The sequence below is a fragment of the Grus americana genome (assembly GCF_028858705.1).
Source record: "Grus americana isolate bGruAme1 chromosome 38 unlocalized genomic scaffold, bGruAme1.mat SUPER_38_unloc_1, whole genome shotgun sequence".
Taxonomy (NCBI): domain Eukaryota; kingdom Metazoa; phylum Chordata; class Aves; order Gruiformes; family Gruidae; genus Grus; species Grus americana.
This window is the reverse complement of record NW_026561326.1, coordinates 15,259-36,690: the sequence shown is the minus strand read 5'-3', so window position 1 is coordinate 36,690 and position 21,432 is coordinate 15,259. Positions and strand designations below refer to the sequence as shown.

The 21,432-nt window shown below is 67.5% G+C and overlaps 3 protein-coding genes across 5 annotated transcripts; 2 read left to right on the top strand and 1 right to left on the bottom strand.

Moving 5' to 3' along the window:
- Nucleotides 1–96: 96 nt before the first annotated feature.
- Nucleotides 97–1,520, top strand: FAM3A (FAM3 metabolism regulating signaling molecule A; the record flags this gene model as incomplete). Its single annotated transcript, XM_054811531.1, has 7 exons — nt 97–120; nt 215–338; nt 437–495; nt 632–682; nt 841–925; nt 1,030–1,156; nt 1,242–1,520. Coding segments are annotated over 7 exons (569 nt in total), but the record flags the coding sequence as incomplete, so codon positions are not given.
- On the bottom strand, nt 1,483–14,609 carry G6PD (glucose-6-phosphate dehydrogenase). The gene is made up of 13 exons (XM_054811532.1): nt 14,519–14,609; nt 13,821–13,942; nt 13,022–13,059; nt 10,840–10,948; nt 8,673–8,890; nt 6,869–7,024; nt 6,643–6,768; nt 6,459–6,552; nt 5,379–5,565; nt 5,032–5,267; nt 3,684–3,760; nt 3,493–3,585; nt 1,483–2,134 (listed from the first exon to the last, which is right to left on the bottom strand). Exons 1-13 carry the CDS (start codon nt 14,571–14,573, stop codon nt 2,044–2,046), a joined length of 1,602 nt encoding a protein of 533 aa, XP_054667507.1. The 5' UTR covers nt 14,574–14,609; the 3' UTR covers nt 1,483–2,043.
- A 155-nt stretch (nt 14,610–14,764) lies between these two features.
- IKBKG (inhibitor of nuclear factor kappa B kinase regulatory subunit gamma) lies at nt 14,765–21,429 on the top strand. 3 transcript variants are annotated; one of them, XM_054811535.1, is made up of 12 exons: nt 14,765–15,140; nt 15,920–16,107; nt 16,211–16,305; nt 16,951–16,995; nt 17,106–17,208; nt 17,301–17,407; nt 18,576–18,716; nt 19,481–19,577; nt 20,601–20,738; nt 20,834–20,961; nt 21,054–21,112; nt 21,194–21,429. In XM_054811535.1, exons 1-12 carry the CDS (start codon nt 14,780–14,782, stop codon nt 21,319–21,321), a joined length of 1,590 nt encoding a protein of 529 aa, XP_054667510.1. In that variant the 5' UTR covers nt 14,765–14,779; the 3' UTR covers nt 21,322–21,429. The 3 variants fall into 3 exon arrangements, with proteins under 3 accessions (XP_054667510.1, XP_054667509.1, XP_054667508.1); XM_054811534.1 differs by having other exon boundaries at nt 17,298–17,407; nt 21,197–21,428; XM_054811533.1 differs by having other exon boundaries at nt 17,298–17,407; nt 21,194–21,427.
- Nucleotides 21,430–21,432: the final 3 nt, after the last annotated feature.

Here is a 21,432-nt window from a genome sequence, read left to right as displayed (position 1 = left end):
GGGGGGGACCCCAACACCCCCCCCCCCCCACCCTGAGTGAGGGGCCCCTATTTTGGGGGGCTCCCTGACGCTCTGTTCCCTCCCCCCCTCCCCCAGGCCCCGAGAGCCCCCCCACAGCAGGTAGGTGTGGGGGGGGGGGGGGGGGAGGGGAAGGGTGGGGTTTTTTTTTGGGGGGGAGGGGTTTGGGGGTGACCTCAGCCCCCCTCCCCCGCAGCCCCCCGCCCCCGCAGGTTCAAGTGCGGGCTGCCCCGGCCCTGCCCCCCCTCCCACTTCGCCTTCCGCCTCGTCAGCGGCGCCGCCAACGTCATCGGGCCCAAAATCTGCCTCGAGGACAGGGTGTAAGTGGGGGTGCGCACCCCCCCCCCCCCCAAAAACACCCCCCCCCGCCTCTTAATTACCCCTCCCCCCCCCGCTAATTACCCCCCTTCGTTAACAGCCTGATGAGCAGCGTCAAGAACAACGTGGGGCGGGGGCTGAACATCGCCCTGGTGAACGGTGAGGTGGGGGGGGGGGGGGGGGGCAATTTTGGGGTTCCCTCCCCCCCCCTCCGGGTGATTTTTTTTGGGGGGGCCCCCCCCGGGGGATTTCAGGGTGTCCCAGCCCCCCCCTTCCCCCCCCCCCCCCCCCCCAGGTGTCAGCGGGGACCTGATCGCAGCCCAGGCCTTCGACATGTGGGCGGGAGGTGAGTTTGGGGGGGGGGGGGGGCAGCACATTTTGGGGGTGTTTTATCACCACGAGGCGGTTTTGGGGGCGTTTCTCTGTATTTTTTTAATATTTTTAACTTTTTTTTTAACATTTTTCCTTAATTATTCGACATTTCCCCCCCCCCCCCCCCAAAAGACGTCGAGGAGCTGCTCAAGTTCCTGCGGCCGCTGCACGAGGGGACGCTGGTGCTGGTGGCCTCGTACGACGACCCCGCCACCAAGTAAGAGAACGGGGGGGGGGATGTGTAAATTTTGGGGGTGTTTCGGTTATTTTGGGGGCTCCCCCTTCTTTTTAACACAACCCCCCCCCCCCAAAAAACCAAAGGTTGACGGAGGAGACGCGGCGGATTTTCGGGGAGCTGGGCAGCGCCGTGGCCAAGGATTTGGCTTTTCGGGACAGCTGGGTGTTCCTGGGGGCCAAGGGGGTGCAGGACAAGAGCCCCTTCGAGCAGGTGGGTTTTGGGGGGGGCAGGGGGCACTTGGGGGGCACTTGGGGGGCAGCTGTGACACCCCTCCCCCCCCCGCCCCCCCCCCCAGCACGTGAGGAACAGCCGCAGCTCCAATAAGTACGAGGGGTGGCCGGAGGCGCTGGAGATGGAGGGGTGCGTCCCCCGGCGACCCCCAGACCCACGGTGACGCCCCACATCCCCCCACACATAGGGGGCACCCCCAAATGTTTGGGGGGGGGGGTGGGGTTGGGGGGCAGGGCTGGGTCCTTGTCGTTCCCCCCCCTCCCCCCCAAAGTTGTGGTTGTTGGTTTGTGTCGTGTGCCCCCCCCCCCCAATCAGTGGGGTGAGAAATAAAAGGCTGGGCCGGTTTTGGGGGGCTGCCCCATAAGTGATGTGTGGGGCTGCCCCCCAAGTGATGGGGGAGGGGTTGGGGGGGGGAGGAGAGGTGTTAATTAGTCCGGGAGTGGGCTTAATGAGAGGGGAACTAATTAGGGCTGAGGAGGTAATTAAGTTTGGGGGGGTAATTAAGGGGGGGGGAGGGGTGAATGAGGGTGCTTTGGTCCCAGCTTGGGGGGCAGGATTTGAGGGGCCTGGTTATGGGGCAGGATTGGGGGGGGTTGTGGGGCAGGATTGGGGGGGGCTGTGGGGCAGGATTGGGGGGGCTGTGGGGCAGGATGGGGGGGGTTGTGGGGCAGGATTGGGGGGGGCTGTGGGGCAGGATGGGGGGGGCTGTGGGGCAGAACAACAGCGCTATGGGGCAGGAAGGGGGTGCCGTGGGGCCCAAAGTGTTGTAGTTTAAGGGGGGCGGAGTGTGGGAGCTATGGGGCAGGCTGGGGGGGTGTGTGTGGGGGTGAGGCTGGAGTGTGGGGCGCCGTGGGGCGCCGTGGGGCTCAGAGCTTGTGGGGGTTGACCCAGCGGTAGGTGCCCTCGTAGAGGAACCCGGCGCGTTTCAGCAGCTCGTCCGCCTCCGCCGGCCCCCGGCTGCGGTTGGGGGGCACGTTAGGGGCTGCCCCACGGCGGGACCCTCCCTTGCCCCACAGCCCCCCCCCTCCCCCGTCCTGCCCACCACCCCAAATCACCCTGGAGACCCCACAGCCCCCCCCTTATCTGCCCCATAGACCCCCCCCAACTCCCCTCTGCCCCATAGCACGCCACTGACCCCCCCCAATTCCTGCCCCCCTGCCCCACGCCCCCTTACCTGCCCCACACCCCACTTCCTCCTGCCCCACAGCCCCCCCATCTGCCCCACAGCCCCCCAAACCACCAATTCCTGCCCCACAGCCCCCCAACCTGCCCCACAGCCCCCCAACCCACCCCAAATTCCTGCCCCACAGCCCCCCAACCTGCCCCACAGCCCCCCCAACCCACCAATTCCTGCCCCCCCAGCCCCCCAACCTGCCCCACAGCCCCCCCAACCCAATTCCTGCCCCACAGCCCCCCCCAACCTGCCCCACAGCCCCCCCAACCCCCCAATTCCTGCCCCACAGCCCCCCATCTGCCCCACAGCCCCCCCAACCCACCAATTCCTGCCCCACAGCCCCCCATCTGCCCCACAGCCCCCCCATCTGCCCCACAGCCCCCCCAACCCACCAATTCCTGCCCCACAGCCCCCCCAACCTGCCCCACAGCCCCCCCAACCCCCCAATTCCTGCCCCACAGCCCCCCATCTGCCCCACAGCCCCCCAAACCACCCCAAATTCCTGCCCCACAGCCCCCCATCTGCCCCACAGCCCCCCCAACCCACCAATTCCTGCCCCACAGCCCCCCCCAACCTGCCCCACAGCCCCCCCAACCCCCCAATTCCTGCCCCACAGCCCCCCATCTGCCCCACAGCCCCCCAAACCACCCCAAATTCCTGCCCCACAGCCCCCCAACCTGCCCCACAGCCCCCCCAACCCACCAATTCCTGCCCCACAGCCCCCATCTGCCCCACAGCCCCCCCAAACCACCAATTCCTGCCCCACAGCCCCCCATCTGCCCCACAGCCCCCCAAACCACCCCAAATTCCTGCCCCACAGCCCCCCATCTGCCCCACAGCCCCCCAAACCACCCCAAATTCCTGCCCCACAGCCCCCCATCTGCCCCACAGCCCCCCCAAACCACCCCAAATTCCTGCCCCACAGCCCCCCATCTGCCCCACAGCCCCCCCAACCCACCAATTCCTGCCCCACAGCCCCCCCAACCTGCCCCCCAGCCCCCCCAACCCACCACTTCCTGCCCCACAGCCCCCCCAACCTGCCCCACAGCCCCTCCCCTCCACCCCCCAGCACCCCCCCCGCCCCCCCAATTCCTGCCCCACACCCTCCCCAGCCCCCCAGCGCCCCCCAAGTGCCCCCTACCTGCCGTAGAGGTACGGGATGGGCTTCTCCCCCCTCTCCTCGATGGTGTGCAGCAGGGGGGTGAAGATGCGCCAGGCCTCCCGCAGCTCATCGCTGGGGGGGGGGGCACCCCAAAATTAACCCCAAAGTGTAGGGGGGGGGACACCCCAAACCCCCCCCCGAGCCCCCCAACTCCCCCCCAGCCCCCCAACCTGCGCACGAAGTGCATCTGGTTCCCGCAGAAGACGTCGAGGATCAGGCGCTCGTAGGCGTCCGGCAGCTTCACGTCCTGGGGGGGGGGACACACATTGGGGGGGGGGGGGTTGGAGCTCCAGGAAATATTTTGGGGTTCCACGTGCTGATTTGGGGGGTCTCGCTGCGCCAGTTTTTGGTCTCCGTGAGCCGGTTTTGGGGCTCTGCTACCGGGTTTGGGTTGGTTTGGGGTTTTGGTGTTTTTTTTTTTTTTTTTGGAGCCCCCCAGGAGCTGCTTTGGGGATTATTCGTGGCGGTTTGGGGGCTCCGTGCGCAAATTTTGGGGTTCCAAGAGCTATTTTGGGGTCTCCACTACCTTTTGGGGGAGCTCTGTGACCATTTTTGGGTCTCCAGTGCTGTTTTTCGGGTTCTCCATGACCTATTTTGGGTCCCCACCACCATTTTTTGGGCTCTCCATGACCTATTTTGGGTTCCCACCACCATTTCTGGATCCCCACCACCATTTTTTGGTTTCTCCATGACCTGTTTTGGGTCCCCCACCACCATTTTTTGGGTTCTCCATGACCTGTTTTGGCTTTCCACCACCATTTCTGAGTCCCCACCACCATTTTTTTGGGCTCTCCATGACCTATTTTGGGTCCCCACCACCATTTCTGGATCCCCACCACCATTTCTTGGCTTCTCCATGACCTATTTTGGGTTTCCACCATTTTTTGGCTTCTCCATGACCTATTTTGGGTTCCCACCACCATTTCTGGGTCCCCACCACCATTTTTTGGGCTCTCCATGACCTATTTTGGGTCCCCACCACCATTTCTGAGTCCCCACCACCATTTTTTGGTTTCTCCATGACCCATTTTGGGTCCCCACCACCATGTTTTGGGTTCTCCATGACCTATTTTGGGTCCCCACCACCATTTCTGGGTCCCCACCACCATTTTTTGGGTTCTCCATGACCTGTTTTGGCTTTCCACCACCATTTCTGAGTCCCCACCACCATTTCTTGGCTTCTCCATGACCTATTTTGGGTTTCCACCATTTTTTGGCTTCTCCATGACCTATTTTGGGTTTCCACCATTTTTTGGCTTCTCCATGACCTATTTTGGGTCCCCACCACCATTTCTTGGCTTCTCCATGACCTATTTTGGGTTTCCACCATTTTTTGGCTTCTCCATGACCTATTTTGGGTCCCCACCACCATTTCTTGGCTTCTCCATGACCTATTTTGGGTTTCCACCACCATTTCTGGGTCCCCACCACCATTTCTTGGCTTCTCCATGACCTATTTTGGTTTTCCACCACCATTTTTGGGGGGGGGGGTGTCACCTTTCAAGGCCACCCTTTCACCTTGTAGCGATTGCCGTAGGTGAGGTCGAGCTCGGATTCCTCGGGGTTGAAGAACATTCCGGGTTTCTTGGTCATCATCTTGGTGTACACGGCCTCGTCGGGCTGGACGCGCACCACCAGCTCGTTCCTCTTGCACTGACGCCCAAAAATGTCCCCGGGGACCTCCCGGAACTGCAGCCGCACCTCGGCCTTGCGCTCGTTCAACGCCTTCCCGCAGCGCAGGACGAAGGGGACGCCTTGCGGGGGACGACGGACGACACGTCATCGTTGACATCATCGTTGACATCATCGTTGACGTCGCGGTCACGGTCGCTACCAAACCCCCCCCCCCCCGCCCTGGCACTCACCGTCCCACCGTTCGTTGGCCACGCGCAGGATGGCGGCGGCGAAGGTGGCGGTGGTGGAGCCCGGGGGGACGGTGGGATCGTCCAGGTAGCCCTTCTGGGCTTCGGGGGGGCCGTCGGGGTTGCCCACGTATTGGCCCAGGACCACGTCGTCCAGTTCCACCGGCCCGATGCACTTCAGCACCTTCACCTGGGGTGGGGGACACACACGTAGACGTGGTTATGGGGGGGCTACCAGCGAGGATGGGGTCATTGGGGACGTGGTTATGGGGTACGTGGCCTTGGGGGACGTGGTTTTGGGGGTCCACCATGAAGGACATGGCCATGGGGACATAAGGGACGTGGTTATGGGGGGCCACCATGAAAGATGTGGTCACTGGGGACCTGGGGGACGTGGTTATGGGGGGCCGCCATGAAGGACATGGCTGTGGAGACCTGGGGGACGTGGTTATGGGGGGGCCACCATGAAAGATGTGGTCATTGGGGACCTGGGGGGCGTGGTTATGGGGGGCCACCATCAAGGACGTGGTCATTGGGGATGTGGTTATGGGGTACGTGGCCTTAGGGGATGTGGTTTTGGGGGGCCACCATGAAGGACATGGCCATGGGGACATAAGGGACGTGGTTATGGGGGGCCACCATCAAGGACATGGTCATTGGGGACGTGGTTATGGGGTACATGGCCTTAGGGGATGTGGTTTTGGGGGTCCACCATGAAGAACATGGCCATGGGGACCTGGGGGATGTGGTTATGGGGGGGCCACCATGAAGGATGTGGTCACTGGGGACCTGGGGGACGTGGTTATGGAGGTCCACCATGAAGGACATGGCTGTGGGGACCTGGGGGATGTGGTTATGGAGGTCCACCATGAAGGACATGGCCATGGGGACATAAGGGACATGGTTATGGGGGTCCACCATGAAGAACATGGCCATGGGGACATAAGGGATGTGGTTATGGGGGGCCACCATGAAGGACACGACCACGGGACGCAACCGTGGTGGCCGTGGGATGACAGCATGAGCCGCCTCCTGCCCCACGGCTGCCGGGGTGCCCACCCCACCCCACCCCCCCCCCTTCACCTTCTCATCCCGCACATCGTCGGGGTCGGTGGAGGCCGGTTTCTCCATGGCCACCAAGCAGAGCATCTGCAGGAGGTGGTTCTGCATCACGTCCCTGCGGAGCAGAACGGGGCGCTGGGACGGGGACAATGCGGGGGGATGGGGACACAGGATTGGGGGGACGGGGGACACCCCAAAACCCGACCGGATGATGCCGAAGTCATCGAAGTAGCCGCCGCGTCCCTCGGTGCCGAAGGGCTCCTTGAAGGTGAGCACCACGCACGCCACGTTGTCCCGGTTCCAGATGGGACCGAAAATCCGGTTCCCGAACCTGCGGGTGGGGAGGGGGGAGGAGGACTGATTCAGGGTGGGGGAGGGGTCCGTGTGCCCCCACCCCCCCCCCAATTTCCTCGGTGTCCCCCCCCCCCAACCTGAGGACCATGAGGTTCTGCACCATCTCCTTGCCCAGGTAGTGGTCGATGCGGTAGATCTGGTCCTCGCGGAAGAGCCCCCCCAGGTGCAGGGAGAGGGCGTCGGAGCTGGCCAGGTCCCGCCCAAACGGCTTCTCCACGATCACCCGGTTCCACCTGGGGGGGGGGGACACAATGGGGGGGGGGGGACACAATTGGGGGGGGGGGGGGCGATGGTGGCACTGAGGGGGGGGTTCGTGCTGTGGAAGTTGTCCCCAGGGTGGTGTCGGGGTGTCCCGTCCCCCCGTCCCCCATCCCCAAGGTCCCCTTGTGTCTGCACACCCCCCCCGTGCCCCCCAATGATGCCCCTGCACCCCCCAATGTCCCCCCCATGTCCCCAATATCCCCCCTGTGCCCCCCCGTCCCCAATGCCCCCCCTGTGCCCCCCATGTCCCCCATGTCCCCAATTCCCCCATCCCCAACACCCCCGTGTCCCCAATGCCCCCCGTGCCCCCCCAATGCCCCCCATGTCCCCAATATCCCCCCTGTACCCCCCCATCCCCAACGCCCTCCTGTGCCCCCCCAATGCCCCCATGTCCCCCCGTGACCCCCAATATCCCCCCATGCCCCCCCCAACGCCCCCCCATGCCCCCCCCAATGCCCCCCGTGTCCCCAATATCCCCCCCATGTCCCCAATATCCCCCCCATGCCCCCCCCAATGCCCCCCGTGTCCCCAATATCCCCCCCATGTCCCCAATATCCCCCCATGCCCCCCCAATGCCCCCACGTCCCCAATATCCCCCCGTGACCCCCAATATCCCCCCCATGCCCCCCTGTGCCCCCCCAATGCCCCCCAATGCCCCCGTGTCCCCCCTGTGCCCCCCCTGTGCCCCCCATGTCCCCAATATCCCCCCTGTGACCCCAATATCCCCCCATGCCCCCCCCAATGCCCCCCATGTCCCCAATATCCCCCCTGTGACCCCAATATCCCCCCATGCCCCCCCCAATGCCCCCCATGTCCCCAATATCCCCCCCGTGACCCCCAATATCCCCCCATGCCCCCCCAATATCCCCCCCGTGACCCCCAATATCCCCCCCATGTCCCCAATATCCCCCCCGTGACCCCCAATATCCCCCCCGTGACCCCCAATATCCCCCCCACGTCCCCAATATCCCCCCCGTGACCCCCAATATCCCCCCCATGCCCCCCCCAACGCCCCCCCCAATGCCCCCCACGTCCCCAATATCCCCCCCATGCCCCCCCAATGCCCCCCACGTCCCCAATATCCCCCCCGTGACCCCCAATATCCCCCCCATGTCCCCAATATCCCCCCCGTGACCCCAATATCCCCCCATGTCCCCAATGCCCCCCACGTCCCCAATATCCCCCCATGCCCCCCCCAATGCCCATGTCCCCAATATCCCCCCCGTGACCCCCCATCCCCAATGTCCCCTGTGCCCCCCCCATGTCCCCAATGCCCCCACGTCCCCAATATCCCCCCCGTGACCCCAATATCCCCCCATGCCCCCCCCAATGCCCCCCACGTCCCCAATATCCCCCCCTGTGACCCCAATATCCCCCCATGCCCCCCCCAATATCCCCCCCACGTCCCCAATATCCCCCCCGTGACCCCAATATCCCCCATGCCCCCCCCAATATCCCCCCCGTGACCCCAATATCCCCCCCATGCCCCCCCAATATCCCCCCCGTGACCCCCAATATCCCCCCATGCCCCCCCAATATCCCCCCCATGTCCCCAATATCCCCCCCCCGTGACCCCAATATCCCCCCATGCCCCCCCCAATCCCCCCCCCGCCCCCGTACCCCTCCCCCATGCAGGCCTGGCGGATGTGGCGGGTGACGGGGACGTAGACGCTGGGGGGCAGGGCGAGGTAGAAGAGGCGGTGGGCGCGCGCCCCCCCCGGCAGCCCCCGCAGGTGGGCGTCCAGGCGGGCGAAGGCGTCGCGCTCCCCGTACTGCCCCCGCACGAAGCTCTGCCGCGAGAAGAACGCGCCCAGGCGGGACGAGTCCTCGGGACACGTCTGGGGGGGGGGGGAAAGGGGGGGTCAGGGGGGGATGGGGGGGACAGGGGGGGTCAGGGGGGAAATGGGGGGAAGGGGGGGTCAGGGGGGGATGGGGGGAAGGGGGAGTGAGGGGGGAAGGGGGGAATGGGGGGGGAAATGGGGGTCAGGGGGAATGGGGGGACGGGGGGAAGGGGGGGACAGGGGGGGTCAGGGGGGGATGGGGGGGATGGGGAGTGAGGGGGGAAGGGCGGAATGGGGGGGAAATGGGGGTCAGGGGGGGACAGGGGGGAAATGGGGGGACAGGGGGGGTCAGGGGGGAAGGGGGGGAATGGGGGGAAGGGGGGGGGAAATGGGGGTCAGGGGGGGATGGGGGGGACAGGGGGGGTCAGGGGGGAAATGGGGGGACAGGGGGGGTCAGGGGGGGATGGGGGGAAGGGGGGGTCAGGGGGGAAGGGGGGGAAGGGGGAGTGAGGGGGGAAGGGGGAATGGGGGGGGAAATGGGGGGAAGGGCGGAATGGGGGGGGAAATGGGGGGAAGGGCGGAATGGGGGGGGAAATGGGGGTCAGGGGGGGACAGGGGGGAAATGGGGGGACAGGGGGGGTCAGGGGGGAATGGGGGGACAGGGGGGGTCAGGGGGGGATGGGGGGGACAGGGGGGGTCAGGGGGGAATGGGGGGTGAGGGGGGAAGGGGGGAAATGGGGGGGAAATGGGGGTCAGGGGGGAAGGGGGGGACAGGGGGGAAGGGGGGGGAAATGGGGGTGGGGGGGGGAAGGGGGGGACAGGGGGAATGGGGGGGGAAAAGGGGGGGGAAAAGGGGGGTCGGGGGGGACAGGGGGAATGGGGGTGGGGGGGAATGGGGGGAATGGGGGGAAGGGGGGTGGGGGGGAAATGGGGGGACAGGGGGGTCAGTGGGGAAATGGGGGGGGAATGGGGGTCGGGGGGGAAGGGGGGGATGGGGGGTCAGGGGGGAATGGGGGGGTGGGGGGGGAAATGGGGGTCAGGGGGGAATGGGGGGGACAGGGGGGGAAGGGGAAAGGCGCCCAGGGGGAACGGGGGGAAATGGGGGGACGGGGGGGGGTCGGGGGGGAATGGGGGGGAAGGAGGGGTAAAGGGGGGATGGGGGGAAATGGGGGGGGGAGGGGAAAGGTGCCCAGGGGGGATGGGGGGACAGGGGGGAAATGGGGGTGGGGGGGGAAGGGGGGGTAAAGGGGGGACGGGGGGAAATGGGGGGGGTCAGGGGGAAATGGGGGTGGGGGGGGAAATGGGGGTCAGGGGGATGGGGGGGGGGGGGGAAAGGCACCCAGGCAGGACGACTCCTTGGGACACGTCTGGGGGGACGGGGGGGGGGGTGGGGGGTCGGGGGGGAATGGGGGGTCGGGGGGGTGGGGGGGAAAGGGGGGGGTGGGGGAGGAAAACGGGGTCAGGGGGGCTCGGGGGAGGAAAGGGGGGACACGGGGGGGTTGGGGGAAAAGGGGGATGGGGGAAAGGGGGGATGGGGGTCAGGGGAAAAGGGGGGACACGGGGGGGTCAGGAGGGGAAAAGGGGGGATGGGTGGGCACAGGGGGGGAGGGGGGACGGAGGGGCAGGGGGGCACAGGGGGACATGGGGGTGTCAGGGGTGGGGGGGACCTTGGGGACAGGGGGAGGGGGGGCATTGGGATGGGGGGGGCGGGGGGGGCATGGGGGGGTCAGGGTTGGGGGGACACGGGGGGTGGGGGGGGCAGGGAAAAGGACGGGGCGGGGGGGGGTCAGGGGGGTCCCACGGGGCGGGGGGGGGGACATGGGGACACCCAGAGAGGTGCCACCCCCCCCCATCCCCCCCATGGGCAAGGCCACGGGGACCTCCTGGGGGTGGGGGGGGCAGGGACCCCTGGGGCCATCTGGGGCCGTTTGGGGCCATTCGGGGCCGTTTGGGGCCATTTGGGGCCATTTGGGGACATTTGGGGCCGTTCGGGGCCACGGGGGCACCTTGAGGTAGGGCAGGGTCTGCTGGCGGATCAGCTCCACGGTGAGGGGGCTGCGGGCGAAGCCGACGACGCGGGTGTCATCGGGGAGCAGCCCGTCCCGGAACAGCCACCTGCGGGGGGGGGGGGGGGACACGACACACACGCGTGTCACCATCAACGGCGACGTCACCGCCAACGTCACCGTCAACATCAACGTCATTGTCAACGTCATCGTCAACATCAACGTCAACGTCAACATCAACGTCACCGTCAACATCAACGTCAACGTCACCGTCAACATCAACGTCAACGTCACCGTCAACGTCACCGTCAACGTCACCATCAACATCACCATCAACGTCAACGTCACCATCGATGTCAACATCACCATCAACGTCACCATCAACGTCAACGTCACCATCAACGTCATTGTCAACATCATCGTCAACGTCACCGTCAACGTCACCATCAACGTCACCATCAACGTCACCATCAACGTCACCGTCATCATCGTCAACATCACCATCAACGTCAACATCACCATCAACGTCAACGTCACCATCAACGTCATTGTCAACATCATCGTCAACGTCACCATCAACGTCACCGTCAACGTCACCATCAACGTCACCGTCAACGTCACCATCAACGTCATTGTCAACATCATCGTCAACGTCACCATCAACGTCACCATCAACGTCACCGTCATCATCAACGTCAACATCACCATCAACGTCACCATCAACGTCAACATCACCATCAATGTCACCATCAACGTCAATATCATCATCAACATCAATGTCACCGTCACCATCAACGTCAACATCAACGTCAACGTCACCATCAACGTCATCATCACCATCAATATCACCATCAACGTCAACGTCACCGTCACCATCAACGTCAACGTCAACGTCACCCAGTCCCACCAGGGAGGGGACAATGGGGGGAGGTGATGGAGATGGTGGTGGCCCTGGGGACATGGAAGACCCTGGGGATGGTGGTGGCTTTGGGGACACTGGTGGTGGCCCTGAGGGACCCTGGTGGCCTTGGGGACCCTGGGGACAAGAGGTGGCCTTGGGGATGGTGGTGGCCCTGGGGACATCAAGGCCCCTGGGGACGGTGGTGGCCTTGGGGGACATTGGGGACCCTGGTGGCCTTGAGGACATGGAGGCCCCTGGGGATGGGGGTGGCCTTGGGGATGTTAAGGACACGGGGACAAGGGGTGGCCTTGGGGACACTGGAGGCCTTGGGGACAGGAGGTGGCCCTGGGGGTGGGGGTGGCCTTGGGGGGACATTGGGGACCCTGGTGGTCTTGGGGACATCAAGGACCCTGGGGATGGTGGTGGCCTTGGGGACCCTGGGGACAAGAGGTGGCTTCAGGGACCCTGGTGGCTTTGGGGACACTGGTGGCCCTGGGGATGGTGGTGGCCCTGAGGGACCCTGGTGGCCTTGGGGACTCTGGGGACAAGAGGTGGCCTTGGGGACATCAAGGACCCTGGGGATGGTGGTGGCCTTGGGGACCTTGGGGACTCTGGGGACAAGAGGTGGCCTTGGGGACGCTGGTGGCCCTGGGGACATGGAGGCCCCTGGGGATGGGGGTGGCTGTGGTGGTCCTGGGGATGGCGGTGGCCTTGGGGACCCTGGTGGCCGTGGTGGCCCTGGGGATGGTGGTGGCCCTGGGGACATGGAGGCCCCTGGGGATGGTGGTGGCCATGGTGGCCGTGGGGATGGGGGTGGCCCTGAGGCCATCAAGGACCCTGGGGATGGGGGTGGCTGTGGTGGCCGTGGTGGCCTTGGGGACCCTGGTGGCCATGGTGGCCCCGGGGATGGCGGTGGCCCTGGGGACGTGGAGGACCCTGGGGATGGGGGTGGCCGTGGTGGCCTTGGGGACCCTGGTGGCCGTGGTGGCCCTGGGGATGGGGGTGGCCCTGGGGACATCAAGGACCCTGGGGATGGGGGTGGCTGTGGTGGCCCTGGTGGCCTTGGGGACCCTGGTGGCCCTGGTGGCCCTGGGGACATCGAGGCCCCTGGGGATGGGGGTGGCCCTGGTGGCCTTGGGGACCCTGGTGGCCGTGGTGGCCTTGGGGACCCTGGTGGCCGTGGTGGCCCTGGGGACATCGAGGCCCCTGGGGATGGGGGTGGCCTTGGTGGCCCTGGTGGCCATGGTGGCCCGGGTGACGCGGCGCCGCGCTGACACGCACCAGACCGTGGGGTAAATCTTCTTCCTGGCCAGGTCGCCCTGCGGGAAGGGGGAGGGGCCGGTTGGGGGTGGGGGGGGGGAGGGGCAGGGCTGAGGCCGGGCACAACTCGCCGCAGCGATGGCTGCCCCACCCCCGCCCCTCGTTACCACCACCCCCCCCCCCCGCGGGGCTTAACGAAGCCGCAGGAACGCGCTGAGTCAAGGCGGGGGAGGGGAAGGGGGGGGAGGGGGGGGTGGGGTGATGTCCCCGGCCCTGCCCCCGCCCGGCGGGTTACACAATGGGGGGGGGAGGGGGGGTGTTTAATTAAGGGGTGTTGGGTAACGAGGCGGGGGGAGGGGACTCAGGTGTCTGGGCGGGGCCGGGCCCACGTGGGGGGGGGGGGGGGAAGTTGGGGTGGGGGTGGGGTGGGACACGCCCTTCCCCCCCCACACACCCCCGGTCAGGCCACCCGGCCCCTCCCCCCACCCCCAAGTTACACCCCCCCAACGCCCCCCCCAACCCCCCAAATCCCCCCCATATCCCCCTCCAGCCCCCCCCAAATCCTCCCCCAGCCCCCCCAAATCCCCCTCCCCACCCCCCATATCCCCCCCCAAAACCCCCCCCTCAGCCCCCAAATCCCCCCCCCAGCCCCCCCAAATCCCCCTCCCCACCCCCAAACCCCCCCAAACCCCCCCAATACCCCCCTCAGCCCCCCATATCCCCCTCCCCACCCCCCCAAATCCCCCCCCAAATCCCCCCCAGCCCCCCAAACCCCCTCCCCACCCCCCAAATCCCCTCCCCCCCCCCCCCCAGCACTGACGGAGGCCCCGAGGATGATGAAGACGTGGGGCTGGCCCTGGAGGAAGGCCCCGTCCTGGCTCAGCTCCTCCCGCAGCATCCCGCACACCTCCGACCGGCTCAGCTCCTGCCCCGCCATCGCCCCTGGGGGGGGGGGGGGGCAGAGTTTTGGGGGGGGGGGGTAGGGCCCTCCCCCGCCCCGCCCCACACCTCTTTATTGCCCCACCCCCCCTTCATACCCCTCCCCAGCCCCCCCAAATCCCCTCAGAGCCCCCCAATTCCCCACCTGACCCCCCCATTTCCTCTTCTAACCCCCCAAATCCCCCCCACACCCCCCAAATCCCCTCAGAGCCCCCCAATTCCCCCTGCCCCCCCAATTTCCTTTTCTAACCCCCCAATTCCCCCCCAGCCCCCCCAAATCCCCCCTCAGACCCCCCCCAATTCCCCTTTCCAACCCCCCAAAATCCCCTCAGACCCCCCATTCCTCTCAGACCCCCCCAATTCCCCCCCAAATCCCCCCTCAGACCCCCCAATTCCCCCCCAGCCCCCCCAAATTCCCCTTTCCAACCCCCAAAATCCCTCAGACCCCCCCCAATTCCTCTCAGACCCCCCCAAATCCCCTCAGAGCCCCCCCAATTCCCCCCTCTAACCCCCCAATTCCCCCCCCCCCCAAATCCCCTCAGACCCCCCCCCCCCCCAAATCCCCCGCCCCTCCCCCACCTCCCGCCTCCGGCCGCGCCGCCGTCGCTTCCCTCACGCTCGCGCGGGTCCCCATTTCCCCCGCGCCGGCCACACCCCCTCCCCGTCCCCGTGATACCACCCGCTGACCAATCACCGACAAGACTCCGGCGCGGAGACCAATGAGAGTAAAGCCAGCTGGGAGAGGGAGGAGCGTGGCGTCCAATAGGAAGAAGCGGTGGGCGGGGTTCTGTAGGGCCCCTCCCTCCTCCCGCCTCCTTCCCCCCCTCTCAGCGCGGCGCCATGACACTTAGCGAGGCGGAAGCGCGGGGGGCGGAGGTGCTGTGGCGTCACTTCCGCTTCCGCCGGAAACCGGAAGAAACCCAGCCAGCGGAGGAGGAAGGAGGAAGGAAGCGGCCGCGGCCTCTCGCAGCTCCCCGGGCCCCGCGGCCCATGAGCGGCGGCCGGTGGCGGCGGCCGGGGGAGATGGTGCAGCCCGGGGGAAGCGGCGGGGCCGGCCCGGGCTCCGGGAGCGGAACGGAGGGAGGAGCGGCCGGGGAGGAGGCGGCGGTAACGGCGGTAACGGCGGCCGGGAGGGTCCCGCTGGAGCTGGGGGGACCCGAGGGGCTGCAGAGGCTCTTGGTGGAGAACCGGGAGCTGAAGGGTGAGCGGCTGGGGGGGACTGGGAGGGGACTGGGAGGGACTGGAGGGAACTGGGGGGGACTGGGGGTGGATTGGGGGGGACTGGGGGGGACTGGGGTGGGGAATGGGGGGGACTGGGAGGGACTGGAGGGAACTGGGGGGGGATTGGGGGGGACTGGGAGGGACTGGGGGGTAACTGGGAGGGACTGAGGGGTGTTGAAGGGAACTGGGGGGTAACTGGGAGGGAATGGGGGGGGATGGGGGGGACTGGGAGGGAACTGGGAAGGGATTGGGAGGGAACTGGAAGGGGATTGGGGGGAACTGGGAGGGACTGGGGGGTAACTGGGAGGGAACTGGGGGTAACTGGGAGGGACTGGGGGGTAACTGGGAGGAACTGGGGGGTAACTGGGAGGAACTGGGGGGTAACTGGGAGGGACTGGGGGGTGTTGAAGGGAAGTGGGGGGTAACTGGGAGGGACTGGGGGGTAACTGGGAGGGACTGGGGGGTGTTGAAGGGAAGTGGGGGGGTAACTGGGAGGGACTGGGGGGTAACTGGGAGGGACTGGGGGGTAGCTGGGGGGGAACTGGGGGTAACTGGGAGGGACTGGGGGTAACTGGGAGGGACTGGGAGACATTTCCAGCCACCGAGCCACCACCAGCAGCAAGTTGGGGGGGGGAGGGGGTAGCATCAGCCGGTCCAAACTGGGAGCCACTGGGCCAAACTGGGAAGCCGGCTGGGCGGGTGGTGCAGGCTGGGTTCCAGCAGCGCATCCGCGTGTCGTCCCCGTCCCCCCCCCCCCAGCGGCGCTGCGGCGCAGCAGTGATGCGTTACGCGGGCGCTGCGAGGAGCTGCGGCGCCTCCAGACGTGGCGGCGGACGGAGCGGGAGGTGCTGCGGGGGAGGGCGGGCCAGGCCCGCGCCTTGGTCGAACGACTCCGCGCCGAACGCGACGAGGCCGCGCGACGCCTCCGCCGCGACCCCCCCGCCTCGGTGCGTCGCCGTGATGACGTCGCGCCCCCCCGGGGGGGTTTTTTTTGCGTCATCGCGGCGCCGCAACGCGTCACCGGCGGTTTCGTCCCGTCCCGTCCCGCAGGAGGAGGCGCCGGCGGAACCCCCCGAATCGCCGCCCCGCCCCCGCCGCGACGCTGAGTCGCCCCGGAGGGACCCCGCGACCCCCCGCGACCCCAGGTCAGCCCCCCAGTTTGGCCCAGTTTGGCCCAGTGCCTCCCAGTTACCTGCCCCCGGGCTCTCCCAGTTCTTCTCAGCCCTTCCCAGTTTACCCACAACGCCCCCGGTTCCCCACTGAGCCCCCCCCAGTTACCCCCCAGTTCATCCCAGTTACCCCCCAGTTCATCGCAGTTACTCCCAGTTCATCCCAATTACTCCCAGTTCATCCCAGTTGCCCCCCAGTTCCTTTCCAGTTCCTCCCAGTTTCCCCCAGCCGCTCCCACTTACTCCCAGCCCCCCCGTTCCCCCCAACACCCCCCAGTTCTCTCCCAGTTCCTTCCCAGTACCCCCAGTTCTCTCCCAGTTACCCCCCAGTTCATCCCAGTTACCCCCAGTCCCTCCCAATTCTCTCCCAATGCCCCCCAGTTCCTTTCCAGTTCCCCCCAGTTTCCCCCAGCCCCTCCCAGTCCGTTCCCAAAGCCTCCCAGTTACCCCCCCGTGCCTCCTAGTCCCCCCCCCAGTCCCTCCCAAAGCCTCCCAGTCCCCCCCAGTGCCTCCCAGTTACCCCCACCTCCCCCCCCCAGCGCCTCCCTCTTAGTTCCCCCCCCCCAGTTTCCCCTCCCAGTTGCTCCCAGTCCCCCCAGTTCCCCATCTCCGCCCCCACAGCCCCACGGAGCAGCTGAGGCAGCGCCTGGCCGCGGCGGAAGCCGAGTGAGTTCGTTTTTCTTTCGGGGGGGGGGTTCCCCGACGCATTTTTGGGGTCATTTTGGGGGGGGGGGGGGGGGCGCGTCACCCCCGCGTGCGTCCCCTCCCCCTCCCAGGCTGGTGACATCACGCGCGGCGCGGGCGGCGGCGGAAGAGCGCGCGGAGGCGGCGGGGCGTCAGGCCGAGCTGCAGCTCCAGGCGTTGCGGCGGCAGCTGGAGGTGAGCGATGACATCAGCGGCGGCGGCGGCGGCGAGGAGGGGGGGGCGACCCGCCCGGCGGTGACGCGCGCCGTGATGTCACCGCGCAGCAGGACAAGGCGTCGGTGAAGGCGCAGGTGACGTCGCTGCTGGGGGAGCTGCAGGAGAGCCAGAGCCGGCTGGAGAGCAGCCGCAGGGAGAGGGACGAGCTGGAGCAGAGGTGGGGGGGGACGGGGACAATTTGGGGGGGTTGGGGACAATTTGGGGGGGCTGGGGACATCCTGGGGGGGGTTGGGGTCACTTTGGGGGGGCTGGGGACATCCTGGGGGGGGTAGGGACAATTTTGGGGGGTCCGGGGAGGGGTTGGGGACAATTTTGGGGGGTTGGGGACATCCTGGAGGGAGCTGGGGTCACTTTGGGGGGGTCTGGGGACAATTTGGGGGGGTCGGGGACATCCTTGGGGGGGGGTAGGGACAATTTTGGGGGGTCTAGGGGGGTGGGGAGAATTTGGGGGGGGCTGGGGGTCACTTTGGGGGGCTGGGGACAATTTGGGGGGGTCAGGGACATCCTGGGGGGGGGTTGGGGATGGTTCTGGGGGGGTTGGGGACATCCTGGGGGGGGGTAGGGACAATTTTGGGGGGTCCGGGGAGGGGTTGGGGACAATTTTGGGGGGTTGGGGACATCCTGGAGGGGGCTGGGGTCACTTTGGGGGGGTCTGGGGACAATTTGGGGGGGTCGGGGACATCCTTGGGGGGGGGGTAGGGACAATTTTGGGGGGTCTAGGGGGGTGGGGAGAATTTGGGGGGGGGCTGGGGGTCACTTTGGGGGGGCTGGGGACAATTTGGGGGGGTTGGGGACATCCTGGGGGGGTCTGGGGTCACTTTGGGGGGGCTGGGGACAATTTGGGGGGGTCAGGGACATCCTGGGGGGGGGTTGGGGATGGTTCTGGGGGGGTTGGGGACAATTTTGGGGGGGGTTGGGGTCACTTTGGGGGGGCTGGGGACAATTTGGGGGTTGGGGACATCCTGGGGGGGGGGTTGGGGACACTTTGGGGGGGGGTAGGGATAATTTTGGGGGGGGGTGGGGACAGCCTGGAGGGGTGGGGTGTCAGTCTGGGGACATTCGGGGGGGGGGGGGGGGGGTGACACGGGGAGCCGCCATCCCTGTGCCGCGTGGCCGGGGACAACGTCCCGCCTGCCGCGTGACATCAGAGACCGCGTCAGCCGCGTGTCACCCGGCGCGGGGGTGGATGTCACCGGGGTGCGGTGGGGGGGGGGTGGATGTCACCGGTGGGGGGGGGGGTCGATGTCAGCTGGGGGGGGGGGGGGGGTGCGTGACGTGGCGGTGACACGGCGGTGACACGGCGGTGACACGGCGGTGACACGCAGGGCGGCGGCGGCGGCGGCGCGGTGCCGGGCGCTGGAGGAGGCGGCGGGGGGGCAGGAGCTGCAGCTGGATCAGCTCCGCCTGCAGGTGCAGAACCTGGAGGGGGCCCTGCGCGTGGAGCGGCAGGGGGCCACCGAGGAGAAGTGAGTCACCGCGCCCGCCGCCCTGACGTCACCCGCGGCGGGGACGCCGGGTCGCGCGCCCCGCCCTGCCCCCCCCCCCCCCCCCAGATGACCCCGAGGTGGTGGTGGGCGGGGGGGGGGTCCCCAAATGTCTCCAGGAGCCACCGCGGGGGGGGGGGTCCTGAGCCCCCAGCAGCACCCAGGGCCACCCCAGATGTCCCCAAGAGCCCCTGGGGGGGTCCCTAAGTCACCCCCACGTCCCCAGGAGCCACCCTGGGGGTCCCAAAGCCCCCTGAGATGTTCCCGGGGGGGGACACGGAGCCACCCTGGGGGTCCCAAAGTCACCTCAGGTGTCCCCAAGGGGACATGAAGCCACGGTGGGGGTCCCTAAGTCACCCCCACGTCCCCAGACCCACCCTGGGGGTGCCAAAGCCCCCTGAGATGTCCCCAAGGGGACATGGAGCCACCCTGGGGGGTCCCTAAGCCCCCCCCCCATGTCCCCAAGCCCCACTGGGGGTCCCAAAGCCCCCTGAGATGTCCCCAAGGGGACATGGAGCCACCCTGGGGGTCCCTAAGCCCCCCCCCATGTCCCCAAGCCCCACTGGGGGGGTCCCAAAGCCCCCTGAGCTGTTTGCAGGAGAACACGGGGGGTCCCTAAACCACCTGAGATGTCCCCGGGGGGGCACAGAGCCACTGTGGGGGGGGTCCCTAATCCCCCCCCCGTGTCCCCAAGCCCTGCCGCGGGGGTCCCTAAGCCCCCCCCATGTGTCCCCGTCCCCCCCCAGGCGCAAGCTGGTGCAGCTGCAGGTCGCCTACCACCACCTCTTCCAGGAGTACGACGCCCACATCAAGGCCAGCCTGGAGGGGGACAAGCGCAGCCAGGTTTGGGGGGGGCTGGGGACATTTGGGGGGGACATTGGGGGGGTTTGGGGGGGGTTTGGGGAGATTGGGGGGGACATTGGGGGGGTTTGGGGGGGTTTGGGGACATTGGGGGGGTTTGGGGACATTGGGGGGGACATTGGGGACATTTGGGGGGGGTTTGGGGAGATTGGGGGGGACATTGGGGGGGTTTGGGGGGGGTTTGGGGACATTGGGGGGGACATTGGGGGGGCTTGGGGGGGACATTGGGGACATTTGGGGGGGGTTTGGGGAGATTGGGGGGGTTTGGGGGGGGTTTGGGGGGGGTTGGGGACATTTGGGGGGGACATTGGGGACATTTGGGGGGGTTTGGGGACATTGGGGGGGTTTGGGGGGGGTTTGGGGACATTGGGGGGGACATTGGGGGGGTTTGGGGAGATCGGGGGGGACATTGGGGACATTGGGGGGGACTTTAGGGACATTGGGGGGGTTTGGGGAGATCGGGGGGGACATTGGGGGGGTTGGGGAGATCAGGGGGACATTGGGGGGGTCTTTGAGGACATTGGGGGGGTTCAGGGATATTGGGGAGGATTTTTGGGGAGATTGGGGGGGGTTTTGGGGACATTGGGGGGGGTTTTGGGGGAGATTGGGGGGGGCCTTGTTGCCTTGTGACATTGGGCGGGGCTTTGGGGACACTGGGGGGGCCCTTGGGGACACGGGGGGGGGGTTGGGGAGATTGGGGGGACTTTGGGGACACTGGGGGGGGGGCTCCTTGTCCCCTTGGGGACATGGGGGTGACCCCTGGGGACATTGGGGGGGGGGGGGGGGCGTTCCCCGTCCTCCACTGGGTCCCTCGGGGACACCGGGGGCGGCACTTGGCAGCACCCAGCTCCCTCCCCCCCCCCCCCCCACGCCGTCGGCGCGTGTCCCCGCCGTGTCACGGCCGTGTCACCCCCCCCACCGCGCGTGTGTGTCCCTGTGTCCCCGTCCCCCCCCCCTCCCTCGCCGCGTCACGGCCGCCGCGTCACGGCCCCGGGGCCGCGGCAGGAGCTGGAGGAGGCGCGGACGCAGCTGCAGCAGGCGGAGGAGGCGCTGGCGGCCAAGCAGGAGCTGATCGACAAACTCAAGGGCGACGCCGAGCGACACCGCGCCACCCTGGAGACCATCCCCGTGCTCCAGGCTCAGGTTTGGGGGGGGGGGACACACACACACACCACCCCCTCGGATTTTGGTCACCCCAAAAAAGCATCGTCACCCCCCCCCAAAAATAATAATTCCAGGCCGACATCTACAAGGCGGATTTTGAGGCGGAACGCGCGGCGCGGGAGCAGCTCCACGCCCAGCGCGAGGCTCTGCAGGAAGCCCTGGCCCAGCTCCGGCTCCGCCTGGACACCGAGGGAACCGCCAGGTCCCCCCCAAAAACCCCCCCGTACCCCAAAACCCCCCCCTGTACCCCAAAAAACCCCCCACCCCCCCAAAAAACCCCGCTCACCCCCGCAGGGTTCGGCTGGAGGAGATGAGGAACCGCCACTCCGAGCTGCGGCCCCCGGTGGCGTCGGGTGAGTTTTGGGGTGCGGGGAAACACCCCCCCCCAAATTTTGGGGTGCGGAAGGGTGATGTGCCCCCCCCCACTTTCCCAGCAGGTTTTGGGGCGCCCCTGCGCGCGCCCCCCGCCGAGGAGCAGCCCGATCTCTGCTGCCCCAAGTGCCAGTACAAGGCCCCCGACATGGACACGCTCCAGATCCACGTCATGGATTGCATCAAGTGACCCCCCCCCCCCCCCAAAAAAAAGGGGGGGTGTGGGTGCGTACCCCCAAACCAGCCCCATTAACACCCCACGAGCGCCGGGACGGGGGGGCAGCGAGAGAAGAAAAAAAAA

Bases quoted from the DNA above. Each gene is read 5' to 3' on its own strand.
- IKBKG (XM_054811533.1), top strand. From the start codon at position 14,780: ATGACACTTAGCGAGGCGGAAGCGCGGGGGGCGGAGGTGCTGTGGCGT. The intron at 20,739-20,833 runs GTTTGGGGGGGG...TAATAATTCCAG, and splicing joins TCCCCGTGCTCCAGGCTCAG to GCCGACATCTACAAGGCGGA. The intron at 21,113-21,193 runs GTGAGTTTTGGG...CCACTTTCCCAG, and splicing joins GCGGCCCCCGGTGGCGTCGG to CAGGTTTTGGGGCGCCCCTG.
- G6PD (XM_054811532.1), bottom strand. From the start codon at position 14,573: ATGGGGACCCGCGCGAGCGTGAGGGAAGCGACGGCGGCGCGGCCGGAG. The intron at 7,025-8,672 runs GTACGGGGGCGG...CCCCCCCCCCAG, and splicing joins CAGGCCTGCATGGGGGAGGG to GTGGAACCGGGTGATCGTGG. The intron at 3,761-5,031 runs GTGAAAGGGTGG...CCCCCCCCCCAG, and splicing joins CCTACGGCAATCGCTACAAG to GACGTGAAGCTGCCGGACGC.